General features: G+C 63.0%; 2 protein-coding genes across 5 annotated transcripts; one reads left to right on the top strand and one right to left on the bottom strand.

Annotated features, from left to right (window-relative positions):
• Nucleotides 1–40: 40 nt before the first annotated feature.
• Nucleotides 41–12,364, bottom strand: SLC4A2 (solute carrier family 4 member 2). 2 transcript variants are annotated; one of them, XM_090287704.1, is made up of 22 exons: nt 12,306–12,364; nt 10,408–10,573; nt 10,033–10,274; nt 9,834–9,952; nt 7,974–8,206; nt 7,743–7,885; nt 6,661–6,841; nt 5,036–5,171; nt 4,787–4,952; nt 4,571–4,685; nt 4,250–4,434; nt 3,939–4,164; nt 3,607–3,822; nt 3,380–3,528; nt 3,074–3,268; nt 2,206–2,475; nt 2,002–2,091; nt 1,635–1,801; nt 1,052–1,305; nt 797–966; nt 368–541; nt 41–277 (listed from the first exon to the last, which is right to left on the bottom strand). In XM_090287704.1, the coding sequence occupies exons 1-22, from the start codon at nt 12,354–12,356 to the stop codon at nt 197–199; spliced, it is 3,729 nt and encodes a 1,242-aa protein (XP_090143830.1). In that variant the 5' UTR covers nt 12,357–12,364; the 3' UTR covers nt 41–196. The 2 variants fall into 2 exon arrangements, with proteins under 2 accessions (XP_090143830.1, XP_090143831.1); XM_090287705.1 differs by lacking the exon at nt 12,306–12,364 and adding an exon at nt 11,657–11,726.
• Nucleotides 12,365–16,444: 4,080 nt separating this feature from the next.
• CDK5 (cyclin dependent kinase 5) lies at nt 16,445–20,374 on the top strand. 3 transcript variants are annotated; one of them, XM_090286927.1, is made up of 12 exons: nt 16,446–16,584; nt 17,168–17,256; nt 17,347–17,414; nt 17,554–17,614; nt 17,710–17,766; nt 18,428–18,523; nt 18,648–18,722; nt 18,877–18,973; nt 19,117–19,187; nt 19,748–19,807; nt 19,895–19,975; nt 20,096–20,374. In XM_090286927.1, exons 1-12 carry the CDS (start codon nt 16,548–16,550, stop codon nt 20,180–20,182), a joined length of 879 nt encoding a protein of 292 aa, XP_090143053.1. In that variant the 5' UTR covers nt 16,446–16,547; the 3' UTR covers nt 20,183–20,374. The 3 variants fall into 3 exon arrangements, with proteins under 3 accessions (XP_090143054.1, XP_090143053.1, XP_090143055.1); XM_090286928.1 differs by lacking the exon at nt 18,428–18,523 and having other exon boundaries at nt 16,445–16,584; XM_090286929.1 differs by lacking the exon at nt 20,096–20,374 and having other exon boundaries at nt 19,117–19,186; nt 19,749–19,807; nt 19,895–19,945.
• Nucleotides 20,375–21,300: the final 926 nt, after the last annotated feature.

Genomic DNA, 21,300 nt, shown 5'->3' with positions numbered 1-21,300 from the left:
ACCCATGACCCACCAGCTCAAAGTGGGACAGAAGGCTGGGGAGGGTGGGGCCAAAGCACTTTACTGCGGGGGTGTGGGTAAGGGGGTATTAAATTATTCACTTAAATAAAAATGAGGAGGGAAGGGGATGGGAGGGCACCCCAGCCCATTCCCTCTGTCCATCCATCTGTTCCCCCGGCTGTCCGTCTGGCAGCAGCTACACCGGCATGGACATCTCATTGTACTCATCCACGCCCTCCCGCTCATCGAACACAGGCTCCGCGTCGTTGGCGTCCAGCTGTGGGGGAGGCGGGAGTCAGGAGGGTGGACCCCACCAGGACTTGGGCTGGGACCACAGGGGGGCTTGGGGGAGGGTGGGCAGCCTTACGCATTTCATCTCGCGCTCGGTGAAGATGCGGGTGAGCACCACCATGCGCAGCGGCACCGTGAGGATGAGGATGAAGGGGAAGGCCAGGGAGGCGGCCGTGGACATGACGGCCCAGAGTATGGCCAGGCAGAGTAGCTGCAGACCCGTGAACAGATGCATGCGGAGGGTCCGGACCTGTAGGCAGGTGGGGTGGGGTGAGATGCGTGGGCCCAGGCTTCTCCCCAGCCGCCAAGGGCTCTGGTTCTGCCATTCCCAGAGGACCGATGGCCCCTTCCCCCTCCACAGGGGTGAGGACAGAAGCGCTTGCTTGGTGAACCAGAGCCAGGTCTGCACAGACTGAACGGTGGCTGGGCAGATGGGGGGCTGGACGGCAACCCACGCACCCCATGAGGGGACGAAGGCACAGGGCCCTCCCGGGTGGGGTCTCACCTTCTTGACGTAGGTGACGTCGGGGTGGTGTTTGGGCGGCATGAGCAGCAGGTGCAGCCGCTCATAGAACTGGATGCCGTTCAGGGAAGTGACGCCCATGTACAGGAAAATCCCAAAGAGCACGGCCAGGGGTATCTGCCGCAGCAGGTCCCCGATGACAATGGACAGGCCTGGGGGTGGGGGGGCAGAAACAGCTGTCCCCGGGCTCCCCAGCCCATGCCCGCCCAGGACGGGGCCGGTGAGGGGCGAACATACCCACAAGCAAGGCAACAAGCAGTCCCGTCACCCGCTGCTCCTTGACCTCCTGGATCTTGGGCTTGTCCCCGGGCGCCACAGCCTTGCTCATGACGGTGAGCGCGTTGGCATGAGTGACAGAGCGGACGGTGGCAGCAGCCAACCAGGGCAGGCCGAAGAGGGCACAGATGCCCCCCATGGCCACGATGAGGAGCAGGTCCAGGTGGAAGCCCGAGCCCTTGTGCAGCATGCGCTCCTTCTTGGAGATGATCAGCCTGAGTGGGGCGGGGCTCACTGAGGCCTGGGGCCGGCTTGGTACACAGCCAGGTCTTTCCAGAGCGCCCAGCTAGTGGAACCCACTGGTCCCCACCCACTCCATCCAAACAAGAGTTCTGTCACAGGGCTGAGCCCACTCCGCCCTGCCTCCTGCCCTCCAGGACAGCTTCCAGCCTGCACTGGGCCCATCCCAGCAAACATTGGGAATCTTCTGCTATCTACAAAATAAACTCCAGCGGCCAGTGTGGCTTCCTGCGCTGCCCCCACCCAGTGCAGCTGCTGGCCAAGCTCTGGCCGACCCACACGCCTTCCGGCCAGGACCACTCACGTGGTGATTTGCGTCTCCATGAAGATGAGGATGAAGACCAGGATGGCGGGCAGCAGGCTGGCTACCATCATCCACACGGGGAAAGAGCCGTTCTCACCCAGGGGATTGATGACCCAGCCCCGCTTTTCAGGGGCTGTCACCGAGAACCCACTGGGGACGTTCAGCTTCTGCAGGGTAGAGGGTGGGGCCAGTGAGCCTCGGAGGAAGAGCCCCAAGCCACACGAGGCAGGGCTAGTGCTGAGGGCATGCCGCGGACAAGGCCTGTGTCTGCCCAAGTTGACAGGCAGGTCTAGAGCCGGGGGCCGCAGAGAAACATCCAGAGCCCGGTGCCAGGCATGTTGTCACTGCTGCGTGTGCTCCGCCTCACCTGGGTGTATGTGTCCTCGATACTGTAATCCACAAGCACCATGACGAGGATTGCGATGGGCACCCCAAAGTCTCCAATCACCCGCCGCACCTGTTGGCAAGCACCATGCTCAGACCAGAGGCCCCTGCCCTGCTCCAGACCTGACTCCTGGTCATGCACGCCAACCCCCAGCTCCCGCCTCCCTTGGGCCTCCATCCCACATACCCGGCCTGGGAAGAACCGGCTGTTCTTGAATTTGCGCAGAAAGAAGGCGATGAAGAAGGTGCCGGCCATGAGCACCAGGGACAGCAGGGCCGTGTTGGGCTGGCCGAGGGGCCTTCCCGGCCCAGGGGGCCCGACCAGGGTCACGTTCCCCGGCCCCAGCGTGGCTCTGGCCCCAGCCCATGTGCTGTTATCGCCGCTGTCTGCCTCGCCACGGGCTGCCTCGGAGCTGTTGGAGACAGAACAGCCGTGGAGGGGATGCTCCTGGAAGATCTAGGGAGAGGACAAAGGACGCCATCAGCAGGACTGGCAGGACTTCCAGGCCCAGCTGTGTGCCAAACAGGACACGGGGTGGGAGTGGCCACCCTGCCCGCAGGAGCTTGTGATTCGGAGAATGACCCAGAGGTCCTGGGGTGGGTGCAGGGCAGCTGAGGACGAACAGAGAGGCCGGCACACCTCAGGAAGGCAGGTGGGGAGGGTGGCCCCAGCCAGGCCTGGAGGAGCAGGTGTGGACCACGGACCACAGAGCCTGTCACAGACACACGTCTGATGTGCTCACGGTGACTGCGTCCGTCCTCTCAGGGGCCCTTTCCTCTCTACCTCTCTGGATCATCTGCCACGTTAACAAAAGTGTATTACCTATGTTTTTAAGATTGCTCACCAGCCCTGGTGACCTGGTAGCGCTTGGCAGGGAGGCAGGAGGAAAAACCAGCCCCCACTCTGTGGGCTCATGGATGGTGGCCAGGGGCTCTCAGGGCCAGCCTGGTGTCCCACCCAAGAGCAAGAACAAGAGAGGGGCACATCGCCCCCAGCTCCCTACAGTCCTGCAGCCTCGCCCATCCCAGCCCAGTGCTCAGTGGGACCTGCCCACCTTAATCAACTTGTAGAAGGTCTCGTAGATGAAAATGAGGGAGATGAGGAAGGCAAAGATCTCCTGGGTGAAACGGGACACAAAGCGCACCAGGAAGCTCCCTTCCAGGGCCACCATGAGCAGGGCCAGGAGCACCAGCCAGAAGCCGATCCACACGCGGCCCACCAGGTACTCCAGGTTGTTGCTGTTGCAGAACTGAGGGGCAGGGGCGGGAAGTGCCCGGTCAGGTCCAGAGCATGGGGGCTACCCGGGTGGGTGTGTTCCAAGGAGAGGAGGGGCAGCCCCGAGTGGCCCGTGGGTCCTCACCGAGAAGAAGGCCTCCTCAAAGACCAGCAGGGGCCCCGAGAAGCCGATCACCAGCAGTGGCTGGGCGCCCAGCAGGCAGAAGAGCACCCCCTGGAGCGCCGTGGATATGATCAGCTCCGACACCCCGATCAGGTTCTGCGTCTTCTCTCCTGGGGTGGCGAGAACCAGCTCAGGAGCTGGCCGCCGGGCCCGTGTGCTCCCCACCCCCACCTGGGGCCTCTCCTTACCCAGCAGCCCGCCGAAGGTGATGGCAGGGGACAGGGCTGCGAAGTAGATGAAAATGACCGCAGCCAGGCACTGGGGGTTGAGCGCGTCCCGGAAGTCGCTCAGGTAGTAGGGGTAGCGGCGCCGCACGTCTCGAATCAGCCCCCCGAAGGGCCGGCCGGTCCGCCGAAGGGGATCGTCTTCCACTGTGCTCGTCGCCTCTACCATCTGTAGGAGCGCTGCAACCCAGGCCTCCATCAGGGCCCCCGCCGCGGCCCCCCGCCCGCTCCCCTCTGAGAACATGCAGACCAGCCCACTCCTGCCCCGGGCAGCCCCGGCCTGCACTGGCCCGTACCCTTATCCTGGGCCGACTTGGGCTCCAGCCCCGCCCCCGGGGGCAACTGCCGGCCCTGCTCCTCCCGCTTCTTGAGCATCTGGCGCTGGAAGTGAGCGACGGACCGCAGAAGCTCCTCGCCCTGCACTTCCGAGGGCGGAAGCACCACACTGCAGTCCAGGAAGGCATTGATGGCGGTCAGCAGGTCCTCCCGCTCGTCAGCCATGTAGGCCGCCTCGTGGAATTGCTGCCGAGGCAGAATCGGGGCTGGTGAGGGCACGGGACTAGGGCCAGGGGCCTGAGGCAAGGTGGGGCGCTGCACCAGGGCGGACCTTGTCGGACATGAGGGTGGAGATAGAGCGGCCGATCTCGTGGTAGTCCATGTTGGCGCTGCTCGGGCCCAGCAGCAGGAAGAGGAAGCGCACGGGCACGGGGACCTCCAGCACCGCGTCCAGCTCCACTGCCTCCCGCAGCCGCACGAAGGCCATGGTGGGCCGGGAGAGGAACTCCACGCAGCCTGGGGGCACGGGGCCATCGTGGGCACAAGCAGGGCACAGGCCACCTCCCAGCCCCCAGCCCGGGGGCAGCACCGAGCGAGGCGGGCCGGCCACCAGGACCCCCACCCCCGAGACGCGCCCCGCACGCCTACACACCCACAAGGACCACCGTCGCCTCGGCGTTCTCGGGAATCTTCTCCAGCAGCTTCAGCTCGTGCTTGGACTTGGAGCGAGTGATGCCGGCCGGCGGGGCTGGAGGCGGCAGCTCGCGCTGGGGATGCGGGAGAATGGCGCTCAGCCCGGCCTGCTCGCAGCCTTGCAGCCGGCCACGGTGCCAGACCCGGCCCAGGCCAGGCCCCCTCCTCCACTCACCTCTCGCTCCACCTCCATCCTGGCCTCCGGAACACCTCCAATGAGAGGCTCGGTGACATGGGGGTCGCTCTCGGCCCCCTGGCCATGGTGGTGCCCCAGCAGGGAGCCCAGGGAGCCGGCAGAGATGTTTCGGGGGAAGGAGAATTCCTTCTCGTCACTCGGGTGGCTGGCGGGCAGAGGGCGGTGAGGTAAGGAGGGCGAGCGCGGGGCTGGGGACAGGTGGGCAGGGCGCCGCGGGCGGGGCCTCACCTGTGTTTCAACAGCAGAGCTCGCAGCACGTTCGCTCTGTCCTCGGCCTTGATCTGGTCAGAGATGACCATCTGCTCCACCACCTGGTGGGCCACCCCAGGCAGGGTCTGCTGGTCCAGGTCCAAGAGCACGGCCCCTGGAAGAAGGATGGCTCAGGGGGACCCTCCTCCCCACGCAAGGAAGTACAGGGCCGGGGAAGAGCTGGAGACCAGGCGAGCACAGTTCAGGGGACAGTGAACAGGGCTTGAGACCCAAGTCCCCTTGCCTTGCCTCTCAGACCCCTTCCTTCCTACCCCTCTCCTTGCAGGAACGTGGGCTCAGCAGAGACCTCGGAACCCCAGCCATTAGAGAGGGCACCTGGGCCGGAACTGCCCGGACATCCCCTCCAGGGAGCAGGGAGCTCCCGCTGGGGGCCCCAGGCCGCCCACTTGGGCAAAACCGCTCTTTGATGTTAGAAGGTCCTTCCTCTCAGTGAGCAGCACGCGGCCTCCCAACATCCACTCTGGGGTCCCAGCTCAGCCCCTCTGGAACACAAGAGAGCGGGCTGGGGCCTAGTCACCCACCAGCCCTGAGCTGTCTGGAAACCTCCCTTTGACCCGGCTCAACTTCCCTGCATCCAGCAGCTGCTCACGAGGATGCTTTCTCTTTGTGTTTTCTTGTTTTAATATTTTACTTACTTATTTTTAGAGAGAGGGGGAGAGAGGGAGAAAGAGAGGGAGAGAAATACTGACGTGAGAGAGAAACATCAATCGGCTGCCTTCGTGCTCACCCCGACCTGGAACCGAACCTGCAACCCAGGCCTGGGCCCTGAACCGGGAAGCAAACCTGCGACCCCTCTGCATGCGAGATGACACCCAACCAACTGAGCCACACTGGCCGGGGCTCACAAGACGCTTCCTAGACCTTTTCCCACGCGTCGCTACTCTATAGAAGTGGAAGCCCTTCCAGAAATCACCAGGTCATTTTTCTATCAAGGCCAACTTTCAGAACACTGAACTAAAGAACAAACAGAACCGAAAGCCCCTGAACAACCGACACAGAGATCGCAAGGCCTGGCGCGAAAGCTCCTGCCCTCTGGCCCCTCGCCCAGAGCACTCAAGCCCCCCCACAGCCTGTCCGCTCCGAGTCTGGAGACCATTCTGAGAGCAGGTTTCTCAGCCCTCAGCAGCTTAAGAACAGGCCTCCTGATAGCCACCAGGGGCCCTTCCCCAGCGGGAAGGAGGGAACCAGCAACGAGCAGAAACGTCAGATGCAGAACTCAGGACGCCTGCATCTGCCGTCCCTCGGGGACGTCCGCAGAGTCCTCCAGGCCGGACCACTGCAGAAAGCTTCCCATCAACACCCTCTAAAACCACGTCAGCCTCGAAAACATACTCGCTTCAGCTGTTTGGAAAAGTCACTTAGAGAGAGTAGTGTCAGTCCCGCCCTGCCGTCACCCAGGGAGGGAGGTGACCCCAAAGGATGGCAGGCTGCGTGACATCACGAGAGGAGGCTTCCTGCGGGCTCTGGTGACATCGGTCACCGTGTTGTCCAAGACAAACGGTGGGGGAGGGCGGCCGGGAATGGTGTGTCCCGGGTCAAGGATAGGCGCGGGAGGAGGGCCGGGGCAGGGCAGGGCAGGCTACCGTGGGCCAGGGTCCGGCGGAGCTCCAGGAGGCTGCGGAAGGACAGGGAGGCCACGTGGGGCTTCCCCCAGCGCTCGGTCTCCTCCTCCACGTCCTCTTCAAACTTGATCCAGCGCGCCGTCTCTCGCCACTGAGGCTCCTGGTTTTTGTCCAGCAGCAACTCGTTTAGCTCCACGAACACCTGGGGATGAGATGAGAGGGTGTGGCAGGGTCAGAGCCATGGGGGGGGGTCCCCAGGGTCTGCTCTCAGACGAGCAGTGTCAAGGTGCGGGCATGTGACTGCACAGCACAGGCACAGGGTCTGGGTGAGTCACTGTTCAATCGGAGACTTTCTCTTCCATCTGTAAAATGGGAGCGACAGCACCCACCTCAAAGGGCCCTTGGGGGGGGATTAAAAGAAAAAGCCCACGAAACGCTGAGCCCCATTAAGGACTCACAGGAAGCCGCTGACAAACAGTCGGCACACACACACACAATTGTGTACGATTCCACTGACATTCAGTCAACAACCGGCAAAACTGGGACTAAGAGAAGAGCAGCCGCCCCCGAGGGGACTGCCTGGGCAGCGGCGAGGGGCAGGGGCCTTCCGAGCAGGACACGTCCCGCGCCTAGCAGGTCAGCCGGCTCCGCACAAAGCCACTGAGCACTCAGCCTGAGTGCACTTTACTGTATGTCTATTAGACCTCAATAAAACGGTTTTAAAAATCCACTGCCAGGGTCAGGGTTCAGGCCCAGAGCCTCGGAGTCTAAGAGGGGCAGCATCGCTAAGTCACTGAGTGACCTTGGCCAGTCCCTGTCCCTGATTTATGGCTGACGCCACCTGGGCCGTCATTTTCACAGGCTGTGGGAGGATCAAATGAGTCAGAGGTAACCGGATTCTGGAAAATGAAGTTCAGGGCCCCGCAGAGCTGCCTCTAGGGTCCACACACGCCTGACTGCCAGCTGCCAAAAACCGGCCACGACAGACATCAAGGACAGACATCAACACCCACAACTGCAGCTGGCGCCCCCGCAGGTCCCAAAGGCAGGGGAGGAGCCGTGGGGAGAGGAAGGAAGCGCGTGAAGCTGAGAAACAAACGTACCTCATGGGGCGTGTGGGGGACCCGGGGCCGGGCCCGAGGCGTGGGACCCGGCTCACGTCCTTCCCGGCCACTCTGCCCGGACCCTTTGGCATTCTTCCGTACCAAGTGCCGCCGCACCCCGGGAACATCCTCAAACCGGTGACCTGGGAGGTAGGAGGGCAGGGTCAGGCTCCCCGCTTCTCTGCACCCCGTTCCCACCAGCGCCATGTGAGGCCCTGGACCAGCACTCACTCTTCATGAGGTCCAGGTCCGCCGTGGCCAGCGTCTGGGCCTCGCTCTCGTCCGTGGGGACGCGGGGCAGCAGGGCCTGCTCGACACCGGTCATGCTCCCGATGCGCCTCCTCTCCTGCAGGTTGTAGCTGCGGTGCCCCAGCGGTGCTTTGGTCAGGGGGCGCCCGGACGCTCCGCCATCGTCACCTCCTGCTGCGCTGGAGGCCACTGCCGCCACCTGCTCCACCACAGCTCTGGACAGACAGAGCAGCCGTGAGCCGGGGGAGGCACAGCCCTGCCCCCCCGCCAGGAGCCCCAGAGGGGTACCCCACCCTCTGTGCGCCCTACTCTAGGGGGTGCAGCTGTGAAAGACGGAGAATTCTGGAAGCAGCTGTTTAAATCGGCGCCCTACCACTCCCCCGCCCTGACCCGTGTGGCTCGGTGGGTTGAACAGCTGTCCCACAAAGCGAAAGGTCACCGGTTTGATTCCCGGTCAGGGCACAGGCCTGGATTGCAGGTTCGGTCCCTGGTTGGGGTGCGTACGGGAGGCAACAAATTGATGTCTCTCACATGGATGTTCTCTCCCCCTCTTTCTCTCTCCCTTCCCCTCTCTCTAAAAATAAATAAAATCTTTAAAAACACAAAATAAATCCCCACCACCGCCGCCGGCCATGCCCGGCACTATCACATCAGCCAGCTCAGAACCAGCTCCTCAGCAGCGCAGCGGAGCTGAGCGGAGGCACTCTCGCAGTGCCCGTGCGGGGAGGGCTGTCCGGAGCCCCCACCCCTCCTGCCCTCCCAGGCACACCCCTAACCGGGGACCCAAGATGGCCACAGGGTCCACATTTCTGACCAAACAGGGTCAAGGACGTGGACAAGAGCTCCGAGGCCGCCGATGGCCCCTGCAGTCATGAGGAACACCTAACTCCATATCCCGCAGAGGTTCCTGCTCCCGTCCTCCCAAGCCGATGTCCCCTTTCTCTCGGCCACTGCCCTGTGTCCGGTCCCCACACATCACTCTAAGCCACTGTCCTGGTCTCTAGCGCCTCCCACCAGCCTTCCCGGCCAACGCCCGCCCTCAGTGCCCTGGGTGCGGCTCGAACCCTGGCCTGCGACCTGACCCGCTCTGCAATGCCACGCTTTGTCTTGCGCTCCCCTGCCTCCCACTGGCCCGCGTGTGCAGTGCAGACCCGCCAGCCTGTGCGCGCCCCAGAGGGGCACTGCGCCCTCCACTTCCCCGCAGCCCTTCACACTGCCTGGCACCCAGAAAACAAGTCTGTGATAGCGGTGACCTTGAGAACTAGCTCAAAGTGACTTCCTCCAGGCAGCCTTCTCTGGCTACCACCCCCCAAGTCCCTGTCCCCTGCTGGTGCTGACACCGTGCCTGGACCGATCACCTGGCACAGTAACTTGTTCTGGCGCCATTTCCTGACACGACAGACAACCAGGGGGACTGGCAGCGCCCCAAGTGCCAGCGGGGAGCTTCCGTTTCTCTCAGGCCCTTAGGGCCTCCAGGGGTGCTTGGGGGTCACTAGACCAGTCCCTGACCCAGTGCCCGACGCTTCCCTCTGAAGCCTGAGATGCGGGGATGGCAGGGGTTGGGGGGCTGGCTTAGGTGGCACATCCATCCCGTGCCAGGCTAAACCCTCCCGAAACCTTAACGCAGACCACCCCCTAACCCCAACAACCACCTTGTAAGAAAGGTTCCATCATTCTTGGTTTACAGAGGGAGAAACAGGCTCCGAGAGGTTACTCGCCCAGCTAGCTAATGAGGAGCAGGACTGGGATCTGAACCCCAGCCTGAAGGTCCTGGGGCTCTGCTTTTTTTCCCACTCAACACACTGACAACAGCAGGGAAGGTCTCCGTGTGGGGACACTTACCCAGTCTGGGCCCCTCTGGTGGGCCGAGGAGCTGCCTCCTGGTGGGGCAGTGGCGGAGGGGGAGAAGGACTGGTCCTTTCTGCCTTCCGGTCAGTGCCTTCATCCTCCTGAAGAAAGAACTGGGAAAGGGACCCATGTAGGCAGATGAGGCCAGGCCAGGACCCCACAGATGCCCCCCAGGAGCCCTGCCCCTACTCACCTGCACAGAAGAGGGCGTGGAGGCAGGGGACGGCTGGGTGAGTGCCCGGGCCCCCTCAGCCTCACCGGCCTCATCCTCATCTTCCTCTCCCTCCTCAATGGTAGGGGTCTCCCCGGTGGGAGAGGCTCCAGGGCGCCGCCGAGTCTTCCGTCCTGCGCCCTGGGGCGCCTTGCGGCGGCGCGTGTCCGAAGGCAGGTGGGTGGACAGTGGGTGATGGATGTGGTGGGAGGACTGGCGGTGGTCTGCAAGGAGAAGGAGACCTGGCTGCTGGCAGGCACAGCTTCGCTCCCTGGCCACCCTGGCCCCAGTTCAGGCCCCTTCCTTGGTGGGCCAAGCTGGAGGGACCCTGCCCCTTCCTCAGGGTCTCCCCCTCACATTCAAAGTCTTCCTCCCCATAGCTTCGGGTTGGCTCCTCTCCTCCTCGAGACCCTGCCTCCTGGAGGATCTCCTCAAACCGCTCCACGCCCAAGGTACGGTGAAGTTCGTCTTCCTCCCGCTCAGGGAACCCGGGCGTGCCTGGGCCCACGTTCTCTGGCTCTGGCTGTGAAGAAGAGAAAGAGAGAGAGAACACAGGGGCTCACTAGGAGCTCACCCCGAAACCCCACCCTGCCCAGTACTGGAGATAGGGTACCCCAGAAGCCTGCCCGCCCAAATGCTGGGGACTCAGCACCCCCACCCCCAGCAGCAGCCACCCCCTAGGTCCAGCTGATCTGGACCCTGGCTGCGCCCACCCACACAGTCAGGGCAGGTGAAAAGGGTCCGCTCCGAAAGTCTCAACAGAAATCCTGTGTGCCTGGCCCCTTGGCCGGGTGTGTGAACTGGGCAGCTCACGTGGCCACAGGGAACACACTCCCTCTGGCTAGAGGCTACTGACCGGCCTGAAAAGTAACTTCCGCAACCAGCCGAGCTACCTGACCGGGGCTGGGGTCTGAGTCTAACTGAAACCCAGCCCCTGGACAGGGACTGCAGCCTCACCTCCTCAGGGGAGCCCCCCATTCACCACAGCCACACCCCCTGGGGTCCCTGGCGGCTCCCCGGCCCCGCCTCTCCCCCCACCCCCACTCCCCCCACCTGAGTCATACTGCAGGAGCAGAGCAGCCGACCGCCGCGGTGCTCTGGAGGGCTCAGCTATGGGGAGCTCAGCTAACGGCCAGCCTAGCCAGCAGCCTTGGTCCAGCCCCCCACCCACCCCCTGCCGGTCTCAGCTCCACACGCGCCAAATATTTGCTCAAGAGCTTCTGGACCTGAAGGGCATCAAGATCTCAAAGGGCGGGGTATGGAGTCCCCTCCGTGGCGGTGCTGGAGCGGCTAGAGCCAGGAGGAAGCGCAAGAGGGGGCTGGGAAGAAGGGCGGGCGTTGGGAAGACTCCAAGGTGGGGACAGGAGCAGCTGGGGCGGCAGGGAACTGGATACAGGAGGGAGGGGTCAGGGGGCTGCTTCTTTCCAGGCCATCTCTGCAGCTCTAGCCCGGCAACCCCAAAGCCCTTGCCCTCCCCCACCAGAATTAGCACACCGGCCAGCCGGGTGGTCGGGAGAGAGCCAGAGGAAGGCGCTGGAGAGAGAGATAAAAAGAGAGAAAGAACTGGGAGATAGCCCGGGGGAGGGGGGTCGAGAGCCCCTCGCACCTGAGGGCGCAGGAGGAAGTCCATGGCAGGCAGGGGTGAACTTGGGAAGGAGGGGGAAGGGACCGGTCCGCGCCCCTTCTCAGTCACGTGTCCACTGGGCCAAAGTGACCAATAACGGGCTGACTGTGGCACTTGGGGTTAATCATTACACTTCCCAGGAAAATCGGGAGGGGGGCCACGTGGGGCAGAAACCACGTGGGGACTGGGCGGGGCGGACCTGGGTAACACGTGGGGTCGGGGGCGGGGCCGGGATGGCCACTGGCTCGTGAGCTCCACCCAGAAACACTGAGCAGAGACTAATGCTGTCTCTAAGGCCTGGGGATCGGGGTGGGGGTGGGCACCGCCAGAGAGGAGATCCAGAGTTCCAAAGTTCCTCTCTCACTGAGGCTACCATCCGGGGGTCTTAAGTACACAGCCTCAACTCCCTCCCAAAGCTGGAAGCCTGACTTACCCCCGCCACCACCAGCAATACCCACCTCAGACCCCTAGCGCCAGGGAAGGATGGCAGCCCCTCACAGGCTCCCCTCAGTCCCCAGCCTCTGCGCGCGCGCGTGCGCGCACACACGCACACACACAGTGGGAATCCTCCACGGAGCACCTGTGGCTGAGGAGGGACAGCAGGGTGGCCGACTCAGCCCGCAACACTTACAGTTCGGAAGGAATCTGCGCCCGAGGCGGGGCGCCGAGAGGCGCTGCTCATGGCCAAATCTTAGCCCTTTTCACTGTCGCTGCGGCTTTCAGGGCGACAAGGCGGCGGCATAACCTGGGAGGGGGAGAGAGGGCAGATCAGCAGTGACAGCAGGGCCAGGCCCATGCGGGCGCCCGGGGCATTTCGCAGCCCTTCGCCCAGCCCAGGGGAGGACAGGATGCGGGGCTTTGCGCCGGCCGGAGAGCCACCAGGCGCCTCCCAGGCGCGCAGGATCCTCCCGGGCTGCGGAGGGCCTCAGGGTGGCCCTTAGAGGCGGCAAGACCAAAGAGAAGAGTTATTTATGGGAAGGAAGGAGATGAGTAGAGACCCGCCAGGGCCGGGGCCACAAAGGGCCAGGAGACTAAGAAGTGAGGGGTAGACAGCAGAGAAAGGTGGGAAAGGCCACAGCAGGAGGGGCTCAGACCTGGAGAGAGAGTTGCGGAGATGGGTGTGTTGGGGCGAGTGAGGGGGGGCAGGCTGAGCCAGAAACGGGAGCAGTGGCCGAGTGGCGGCATGCAGAGGTGGGCTGAGACCTGGGAGGGGTGTGCAGGGACAGAGACACCCCTGGAGCCGGGACGTGGGAAGGAAGGAAGGGAAAGGAGGAGCTCTGGAGAGTCCAACAGAGCAAGCAAGGGGGTCAGAGGAGGCGCCCCAGGGCAGCGACGTGGAGCTTGCCTGTGCCCCCTCCCCCGATGAAAGCCAGGTGGGAGGGATGCAGGCTCCCTGGGGGAGGGGCAGGAGCCCAACTCCACGTACTCAGTGGGGGGGAGGACAGCGGGCACAGACTTGGCACAGCTTTATGATGGGGGAGGGGCAGGTGACGAACGTGGAGGAGGGTGGGCACAGAAACCCTGAGGTTCTGCCTTGAGGGGCAGTCCAGATCCTCCCCTCCCCTCCCCTCTCCTCCGGCCAGGAAAATCTGAGTGGCAGGGCTGACGCCCTCCTGACTGTGACTGTAGGGGTGTCTGGGGAGAACACTGTGTGTGGTGGGTGAGCTGCTGATAGGGGACCTGACCATGTGCACATCGGGGTACCCATTCACAGTGGGGGAAGCTCTCCGAAGGTGAAAGTACTGAAGCTCCCCAGTGTGTGTTGGGGGTGCTCAGGGTTGCCTGACTTACGGCTACCTTGGGGGAAAGACAAGCCCTGGAGGGTCAAACAATATAGTTCCGGGAGGGGGGGGGCAGTCCAGGATGGGGAGCCTAGAGCGACACATTCCTGGCAAGCACTCCAACTCAGCTGACGGCTCTCCTCACACCCCCCAGCAGGACCTCGGCCAGGGCACATCTAGTGCGGGCGGAGGGGGGGAGGGGCCCTGGGGGTGGGACGCTGGTTCGGAAAGCCTGTGGCGTGTCCTGAGCAGCTGCAGGTGCCCCACTCGCACCTCCAGGCTGTGCCCCGTGGCACCCCCGGCCCCTCCCTCGCAGCCCTAGAACACAAAGCAGCTTCTGTCCAGAGCATCCGTGTTGATAATCCGGGGTGGGGACACATTCCGGGGGCCAGCCCCGACCGGCCCGGAGGATTAGCACCTTTCCCCCTGCCTGAGGGATTAGCCCCCCGGACTGCCACTTGGGCATTAACCAAGGGAATTCGCACATTCCACAGCTCTTCCAGGTGGGGTTGGCTGGGGTGAGGGATGTAAGGAGAACGGTAAAGTGGACCCCTCCCGCCCACCAGACAAGCCACCCCCCTAGGAGTCAGGTCCAATTCTCGGGGCTCCTCTTTTCCATCCCCACCAAGATGCTCCCTCTTCTGCCTGACCCCTTGTCCTTACCTGACCCGCCACCCCCCCCTTCTCTGCTCTTCCTCCCAACCCGGAGGTGGGGGGAGAAGGCCTCAAGAACGCCCAGCACAGGCCTGAAAGATAGAGTAGGGGGTGGCAGGGAAGAGGTGTCGTCTGGAGCCCGCTCAGAAGTTGGGAGCGCCGGCAGCGCCACCCTGAGACTACCCGCTCCTGGTGGCAGGGGGCGCGGCACCCTTGCCTTTGGGAATTCTAGGAAACGGACGGCGGATCCCGCTCCCGACCAGCATCCCCCTCGCCTCCCCATCCTTCTCCCTAGATCTCGCTTCCCCGAGCCCCAGTCTCCGCCCTTTTCTCCACTTCCACTCCCTCCCGACTCCAAGTCCCGAGTTCCCCCTCCTTTCCCCTCCCTTCCTCCCTCCGCGGCCCTCGCCCTCCCCCGCCGCCACCTCTTCGCTCACCCGCTTGCTCTGGACTTCGTGCCCCGAGGGTCTTGGGGTTTCTCCCCCTTCCCCGGCGCCTTCGTGCGATCCCGACGACTCCCCAGTACCCACCTCGGGGCGCACCCGCGCCACTCCCAACTTCTCCCAACTCAACTTTCCCCCGCGCCACGGGCAGGCCAGCCCCCTGCGTGCGCGCCCCCCGGGCGCACCGTGCGCGGCCCCGGAGGGTGGGGAGGCGGAGAGCTGCGGCCCCGGCCCACGAGCGGAAGCGCGCATCCAGGCACCGCCAGGCACGGAGCCCCGCGTCCGGGAGGCGGCCCCGGCTCTTCTGCGGGGCCTCCGCCCTGGGCTTCCCCGCCCGGGCTCGGGCGCCCCGGGGACGCCTTTTCTTGGCCCCGTTTTAGCACTTCTGGACGGAAATGACCGCACCTCACGCTGGGGATCCCAGGGATCAAAACGGAGACACAGAGATGATCAGGAAATTCGGGACGGAGAAAGTTGAAATACAGATCATCGGGGTCAAGATTCTCTTGTGCCCACCGCCCCCACCCTCTCCAGCAATCCCAGTACCTCCAAGAAAGCCCCTGTCTTTGCCTGGGGGACAGGGCAGAGCGGGGCGAGGCGGGGCGGGTGGTGGGTGAGGTGACGCCGGCTGGAGATTGGATGCCCATTACCCTGCGCTGACCTCGACTTTACAAATATGGGGGGACTTCTGCCTCAGCGAGATTCCCTGCGGTGACCTCCCTCCTTGAACCCCATTCATAGTCATCACGTGTCATTAAAAAAATCTGTGTGCTTCTGGTTTTCCCAACTGAAATATGAATTCTTCCAGATAAGGAATACGCGTTTCACTTCTTTGCTAGAGTCTGCCACTGGGTGAAGCACAGAATCGTGACTGCTGAGAACGTTCAGATACAGAGTTGATTAACAAACGTTCAGCACCCACTCCGGTTCCTGCGCTATGTGCTGTGTAGGACCGTTTTTCGTCCGGTTCACAGCCCTCAGAAATGCAGTCATGAGACAATTACAGGCCCCGCAGGAAAATCTATAATCAACTCAAGGGATGAGGTCAAGGCCGCTGCAAGTGTATAGCCGCCTGTGCTTCTGTCTGTTGAGGGCGGTAACCAACCTGCCAGCCCACGGCCACACCCTGGCTGCCTCTAGTGGGCTCGAACCCGAGAGAATGGCGTGGGATTGGGGGCCTGGGGGACGACTCTCGGCGCTCCAGCCAGTTTGCCGCAGGGTGTCGGCGTGAAACGGGCCACTGGGGTGCGGTGGGCTCCAAGCCGACAAACGGGGCCCAGAGAAAAGAATGGCCTCTGGCGTATGTGAAACCCAGCTTCAAACGGAGCAACCTGCCTCTCTGCCCAGCCGTCTGTTCAGCTGGTCCCCGTCAAGTCATTATCAGGAAGACATGGCCCGCAGTCATGCCCTAATCAACCCTGGGGTTACCCGATGGCCCGGGGAGGGCTGGAAACCCGTGCTAAGATTGTCACGAGGTCGTTGGGAACTCAACACCACCAACCCGGTCAGAGCGGGCCACCTGGGCCCGGGATGTAGGCCGTCAAACCCCAAACCTCACAGAGCGCCCCCACCCCCCGCTGCATTCTGGAACGTGTAGTCCAGAAGAGCCCTTTTTCATAAGAAGGCGATGGTCACAAAAAGTAGTAAGAGCGGAGCACACTGGGAGCCGCGGCGCTACGCCGGGGCGCCCGGAAAGCGGACACGTGATGCTTCCTGGGACTTGAAGTCCAGGGTTTGCCTCCGCGGTGGAACCGGAGTCCCGGGAAGCGAGTGCTGCAGAGAGCCTGAGCGCAGCCTGCTGGGGGTTGTAGTCCTCTTGCAGGCGAGGGTCCGGGCATTGCTGGGGAACCGGGCCGTCGTAGGACTACAAGCTCCAGAAGCCCATGCGCAGGCAGGAGGGCGGGGCAGGGCAGGAGCTGGGGTGCCGCCTCCTCTGCATCGCCCGGGCCAGAGTATTAGAACCGAGGGCCCGCAGGGGTCCCCGCGGCTGCCGCGATGCAGAAGTACGAGAAACTGGAGAAGATTGGGGAAGGTAATGCAACCACGAGATGTTCTTGCAAGATCTTCTTCTGCATTCCTTGCATCTCTGGCTCCTCTACCATCAGCAGTGCCCACAGACTTCGACCTCAGCGCTTGCTGCAGCCCCGGCCCGAGCTCAGCACTCCGTGCAGACACCACCAATCCTCCGTTAGCATTTCCCGCAGACGCCCCCTCCCACACTGAGCACTCCCCGTAGGCCTGACCTCTGGACCTCAGCACTTCCTGCATTTCCCACCCCCAGCCCCAGCCTCGGTCCTGGCGGCAGCCCTCATTCCTCTCCCAGACCCCTGCTCACTATTTCTGACCCCACAGAGCATCACCTTCATTATAGACCTCCTACCTGGCAGCCACGGCCTCTCCCTGCTGCAGACCCCATTGAGCCTCTGCAGACCCCCTTGTCTGCCGTGTCCCCACTCACAAAGCTTGCGACACCGGCCTTCACCCTGATTCTCTTCCCTTACTCCTCCAGGCATCAGAAATAACACACTCCCATGATGCCTCCCCTCTGGGAGAGGCTTCTTGGGTTGGGGAAGGGTGCCCCATCCTTTCCCTCACTCCTGGTCTCCTTTCTCTAGGCACCTATGGGACCGTGTTCAAGGCCAAAAACCGGGAGACTCATGAGATCGTGGCTCTGAAACGAGTGAGGCTGGATGATGACGATGAGGTAGGACTGGGGCGTCTGGGCCGGGGGGTGGCCGAGGGCCTAGGCTGGGTGGGATGTGACCGCTGCCCGCCCGGCCCCTCCCCTGTGTAGGGAGTGCCAAGTTCTGCCCTTCGGGAAATCTGCCTACTCAAAGAGCTGAAGCACAAGAACATTGTCAGGTGTGTAGACCCGCATGGTCCTCCTTGCTTGCGTGGCCAGCTGGAGGAGGCAGGGGCTTCAGAGGTGCGCTGGGCTGACCATGGGACAGTAGAACTCCACCTGTGGGTCTGCCTGGCTGAGACCTCCCTTTGTCCCTAGGCTTCATGATGTCCTGCATAGCGACAAGAAGCTGACTCTGGTTTTTGAGTTCTGTGACCAGGTAAAAGGGGGACTTCGGGGACAGTAGCCTTGGGAGGATAGAGGGACCCAGACGGAGGTTAAACTGTCCCCTTCCCCCACCCCCATCCTTTATAGGACCTTAAGAAATACTTTGACAGCTGCAATGGTGACCTGGATTCTGAAATTGTGAAGGTGGGGAGACTGGTGTTCTGGGGACTCACTGCGGCTGGGGGTGGGGTCTGTGTCCAAGCACCTACTCTTGGAGCACCTAGTTCAGGCCCTGAGCAGGGGCGCTCTGGGTGTCGGGCTGAGAGAACCCTGTTGCTGCTCTCCAGAAGCATTTTCCCGTGATCTCTTGGACCTGACAGGAATGCTCTGGTCTGAATGATATATGATTTACGGAGATTTAAAGAGATGGGTTATTCCTCCAACAAATACTTACTGAGTGCTTTGGTAAGCGCTGGGCACTGTTCTAGGCCCAAGATCAAGTGCCTTGTCCCAGGTTCCCAGGAAAAAAGAGCTAAATAATAATATAGCTCAGTACCTGGTCATGTTGACAGTTACGATGTGCGTGTGCAAATGAGACCAGGTGGGGAGGTCAGTGTGGGCTGGGGAGGTAGGGAGGCCCACTAGGTCATCAGTTCCAGAACGGTGGGGACCGGGGCCCCTGCCCACTGTTCACTTCCAGCACCTAGCAAGTCCTTGGTAATGAATGAATGATGTGGCGCCAAGCTTGGTGCTGAAAGACAGGGGCGTTCGAGGCAAAGCAGAGGGTGAAGAGGGGAGTATGAGCCATTGCTGGGCACAGCTTCCTATCCAGAAAGTCTGATGCCCTCTTTGCCCCCCCCCCAAGTCATTCCTCTTCCAGCTGCTGAAAGGCCTGGGGTTTTGTCACAGCCGCAACGTGCTGCACAGGGACCTGAAGCCCCAGAACCTGCTCATAAACAGGGTACCTCTCAGGGAGGAAGTGGGAGATGGGGGAGGCTGGCGCCAGCAGTTGAGCGGCGAGGAACCTGGGCCGGCCCATGGGTGCACGGAGCTGGCCTTGACTCTGTCCCTCCCGTCTCCCTCAGAACGGGGAGCTGAAGTTGGCTGATTTCGGGCTGGCCCGAGCCTTCGGGATCCCCGTCCGCTGTTACTCAGCGGAGGTGAGCTGGTGGGCTGGGGTGCTGGAGTGGGGAGGGCGTCCCAGGGAGCGTCTCGGCTCCTGTCCCGGGACCCCATGCGTTATCTTCTGCTCTCTGAGCCTCCTCCTCCCAGCCCTCTTAAGTGGGGGGTCCCTGTGGGTGGTGTGTTTTCCAGGTGGTCACACTGTGGTACCGCCCACCGGATGTCCTCTTTGGGGCCAAGCTGTACTCCACATCCATTGACATGTGGTCAGCCGGCTGCATCTTTGCAGGTGACATGCTGGGGGTCTGCAGAGGCATTTGCCCTCCCATTTGAGCTGACAAATAGTGCTGGGAGGGCCCTTGGGGATGGGGTGTTGCTGGAGTGAGGGATTCTTCCTGCGTCAGCTCCTCTCCCCCCTCCTCTTTCTCCCAGAGCTGGCCAATGCGGGGCGGCCTCTGTTCCCCGGCAATGACGTTGATGACCAGCTGAAGAGGATCTTCCGATATCCTTCCGTGCCCCGTCGCCTCCAGTCCCCCCCCCAAAAGGGGAGGAATGAGCCGCAGAGCTCAGAGTGTGGGGGTGAGGGCGGCGGTGGCCTGGGCCAGCGTGGGAGGGACTGCAGGCTTCGGAGGGTCAGGGGACAGCGGGCAGAGGGTGGTAGACGCCCCTGGTTGTCACAGTGCAGCAGCATGCAGCCAGCTGGAGAGCGTGTGACCTGTAGGCCTGGAGGGATCCCTGGGGGAAGAAGCCAAGAGAATGCTCCTCTGGCTGGGAGGTGACGCCTTAGGACCAAGGGGACGAAAGGATCCGCAGGAGGATCCGTGGGAGTCGGGGAGGGCTGACTGGCCCCCAGGACCACGGACATGAGGGTGTGAGGTCACGGCAGTTAACGTGTGTGTCTGCAGCGCTGGCCCACGGTAAGCGCCACGCCGGTGGGACTGAAGGGGAGGGTCCCGTGTACTGGGGCTGCTTCTGTCGTATAAACTGAGGGACCCTTCCTGGGAGAAGAAGAGCCCCTCACCCTGACCCTTTGCACTGAGTGACCCTTGACCCTCTGGACACACTGCTGGGGACACCGACCGAGGAGCAGTGGCCGGCCATGACCAAGCTGCCGGACTATAAGGTGTGACGGGCATGGGGGGGTCACGGGTCAGCAGCCCCAACAGCCTGCGTGCCACAGCCCTGGCCTGACTCTCCCTGTACCCCCCAGCCGTACCCGATGTACCCCGCCACAACCTCTCTGGTGAATGTCGTACCCAAGCTCAATGCCACAGGCAGGGACCTGCTGCAGGTGAGTAGCCAAGGGTGGGGGGAGAGGGTGGTTGGGACACCTGCCCAGAGGGAGTGGGGGAGGGGGCTTGGGGCAGCCGGCCCTGCCTGACCCTGCCCTGCCCCCCTTCCCTGCTTCCAGAACCTCCTGAAGTGCAACCCCGTCCAGCGCATCTCGGCAGAGGAGGCCCTGCAGCACCCCTACTTCTCTGACTTCTGCCCCCCCTAGGCTCCCCGACCCCGGCTGCCAGGCTGGGGCCTGGCCCCCTTCGGCCCCCTCCTGGGAGGGGCGGACAAGCAAGGACGCACGGAGTGCTGAGCTCCAGCTGTGCTGGGCCCGCCCGGGGGGAGGCGCGCTCGCCAGGGTTCTGCCTCCCTCCACAGACTTTATTTAATTTCATAAATTGGCGCCTTTCCCACAGTCTGCCTCATGTGGTGGCGGGTGGCTCCGAGAGGGCGCGTCTGGGCGGGGTCTGGGCTCCGCTCCCCTGCCGCATGCAAAGGCTCCGACAGGGCCCGGCTGTCCCGTCCCACTGTGCTGCTCTAAGTGGCCGAGGCTGGGGGCTGGGGGCTATGACCCCCACCCCGTAAGGCGGGCTCGGGGTGAGCCCACACATGTGCGTATGCATGTACACGCCTGTTTGCCCATGAGGGACAGCCCTGAGGGGTTAGGCAGCCGGTGTCTGAACGGGAGAAGGGCCGGCGTTGCCCTGTGGGTCTCCATGTCCCGTGGGTACCCACCCTGTCCCTTCCCTCTTCATCCTCCCCATTCCGAGGCCTGCAGGCTGGGACAGGAGCGACCCAAAGACTGGTGAGGTCAGGAACACTTCTCCACACTCCCTTGTTTGTCCGCTTCCTGATATTCGGGGTGCAGAGGCAGAGAACAGAAAGTGGGCTGGGGCCTGGGTGTGTCCTTATTGGTAGAAGTGGGAAGGGGAGGCCCTCGCCGTCTCAAGCTGGGGGCTCTGCTGTTGCGGGGAGTTTGGGGAAGCGAGAGCGGTTCCCATGGAGACGGCGCAGGCTGGAGCCTGGCCCCCAATGTGGGAAAAGTCGTCACGATCTAAGGCAGGCTAACAGCGTGTGTTCTCGCCAGCGGGAGAATCCTCTGTCTTCTCCCTGCCTGTTCCCCACTTCTTGCCAGGCTCTGGGTCAGAGCCTTCCCTGAGCCATTCCCCTGTAGGCCCCCAAGCAGGAATGTCCGCCCCTGGCTCCTCTGCCTGCACCCCGGGCAGGGGGCTCCGTTCACTCTAGATATCAGCCTGGTAAACTCTGTCCCTCTGAGGCGTGAATGACCAACGCCCACTTCTTGCTCTTCTCTCCCAGAGAGACTTCTGGAGGTTCATCGGG

Source organism: Furipterus horrens, unplaced genomic scaffold (genome assembly GCF_987537825.1).
Source record: "Furipterus horrens unplaced genomic scaffold, mFurHor1.1.pri manual_scaffold_9, whole genome shotgun sequence".
Classification (NCBI taxonomy): domain Eukaryota; kingdom Metazoa; phylum Chordata; class Mammalia; order Chiroptera; family Furipteridae; genus Furipterus; species Furipterus horrens.
The sequence above is the reverse complement of the archived record's forward strand: the minus strand, read 5'-3'. Positions and strand labels throughout refer to the sequence as shown.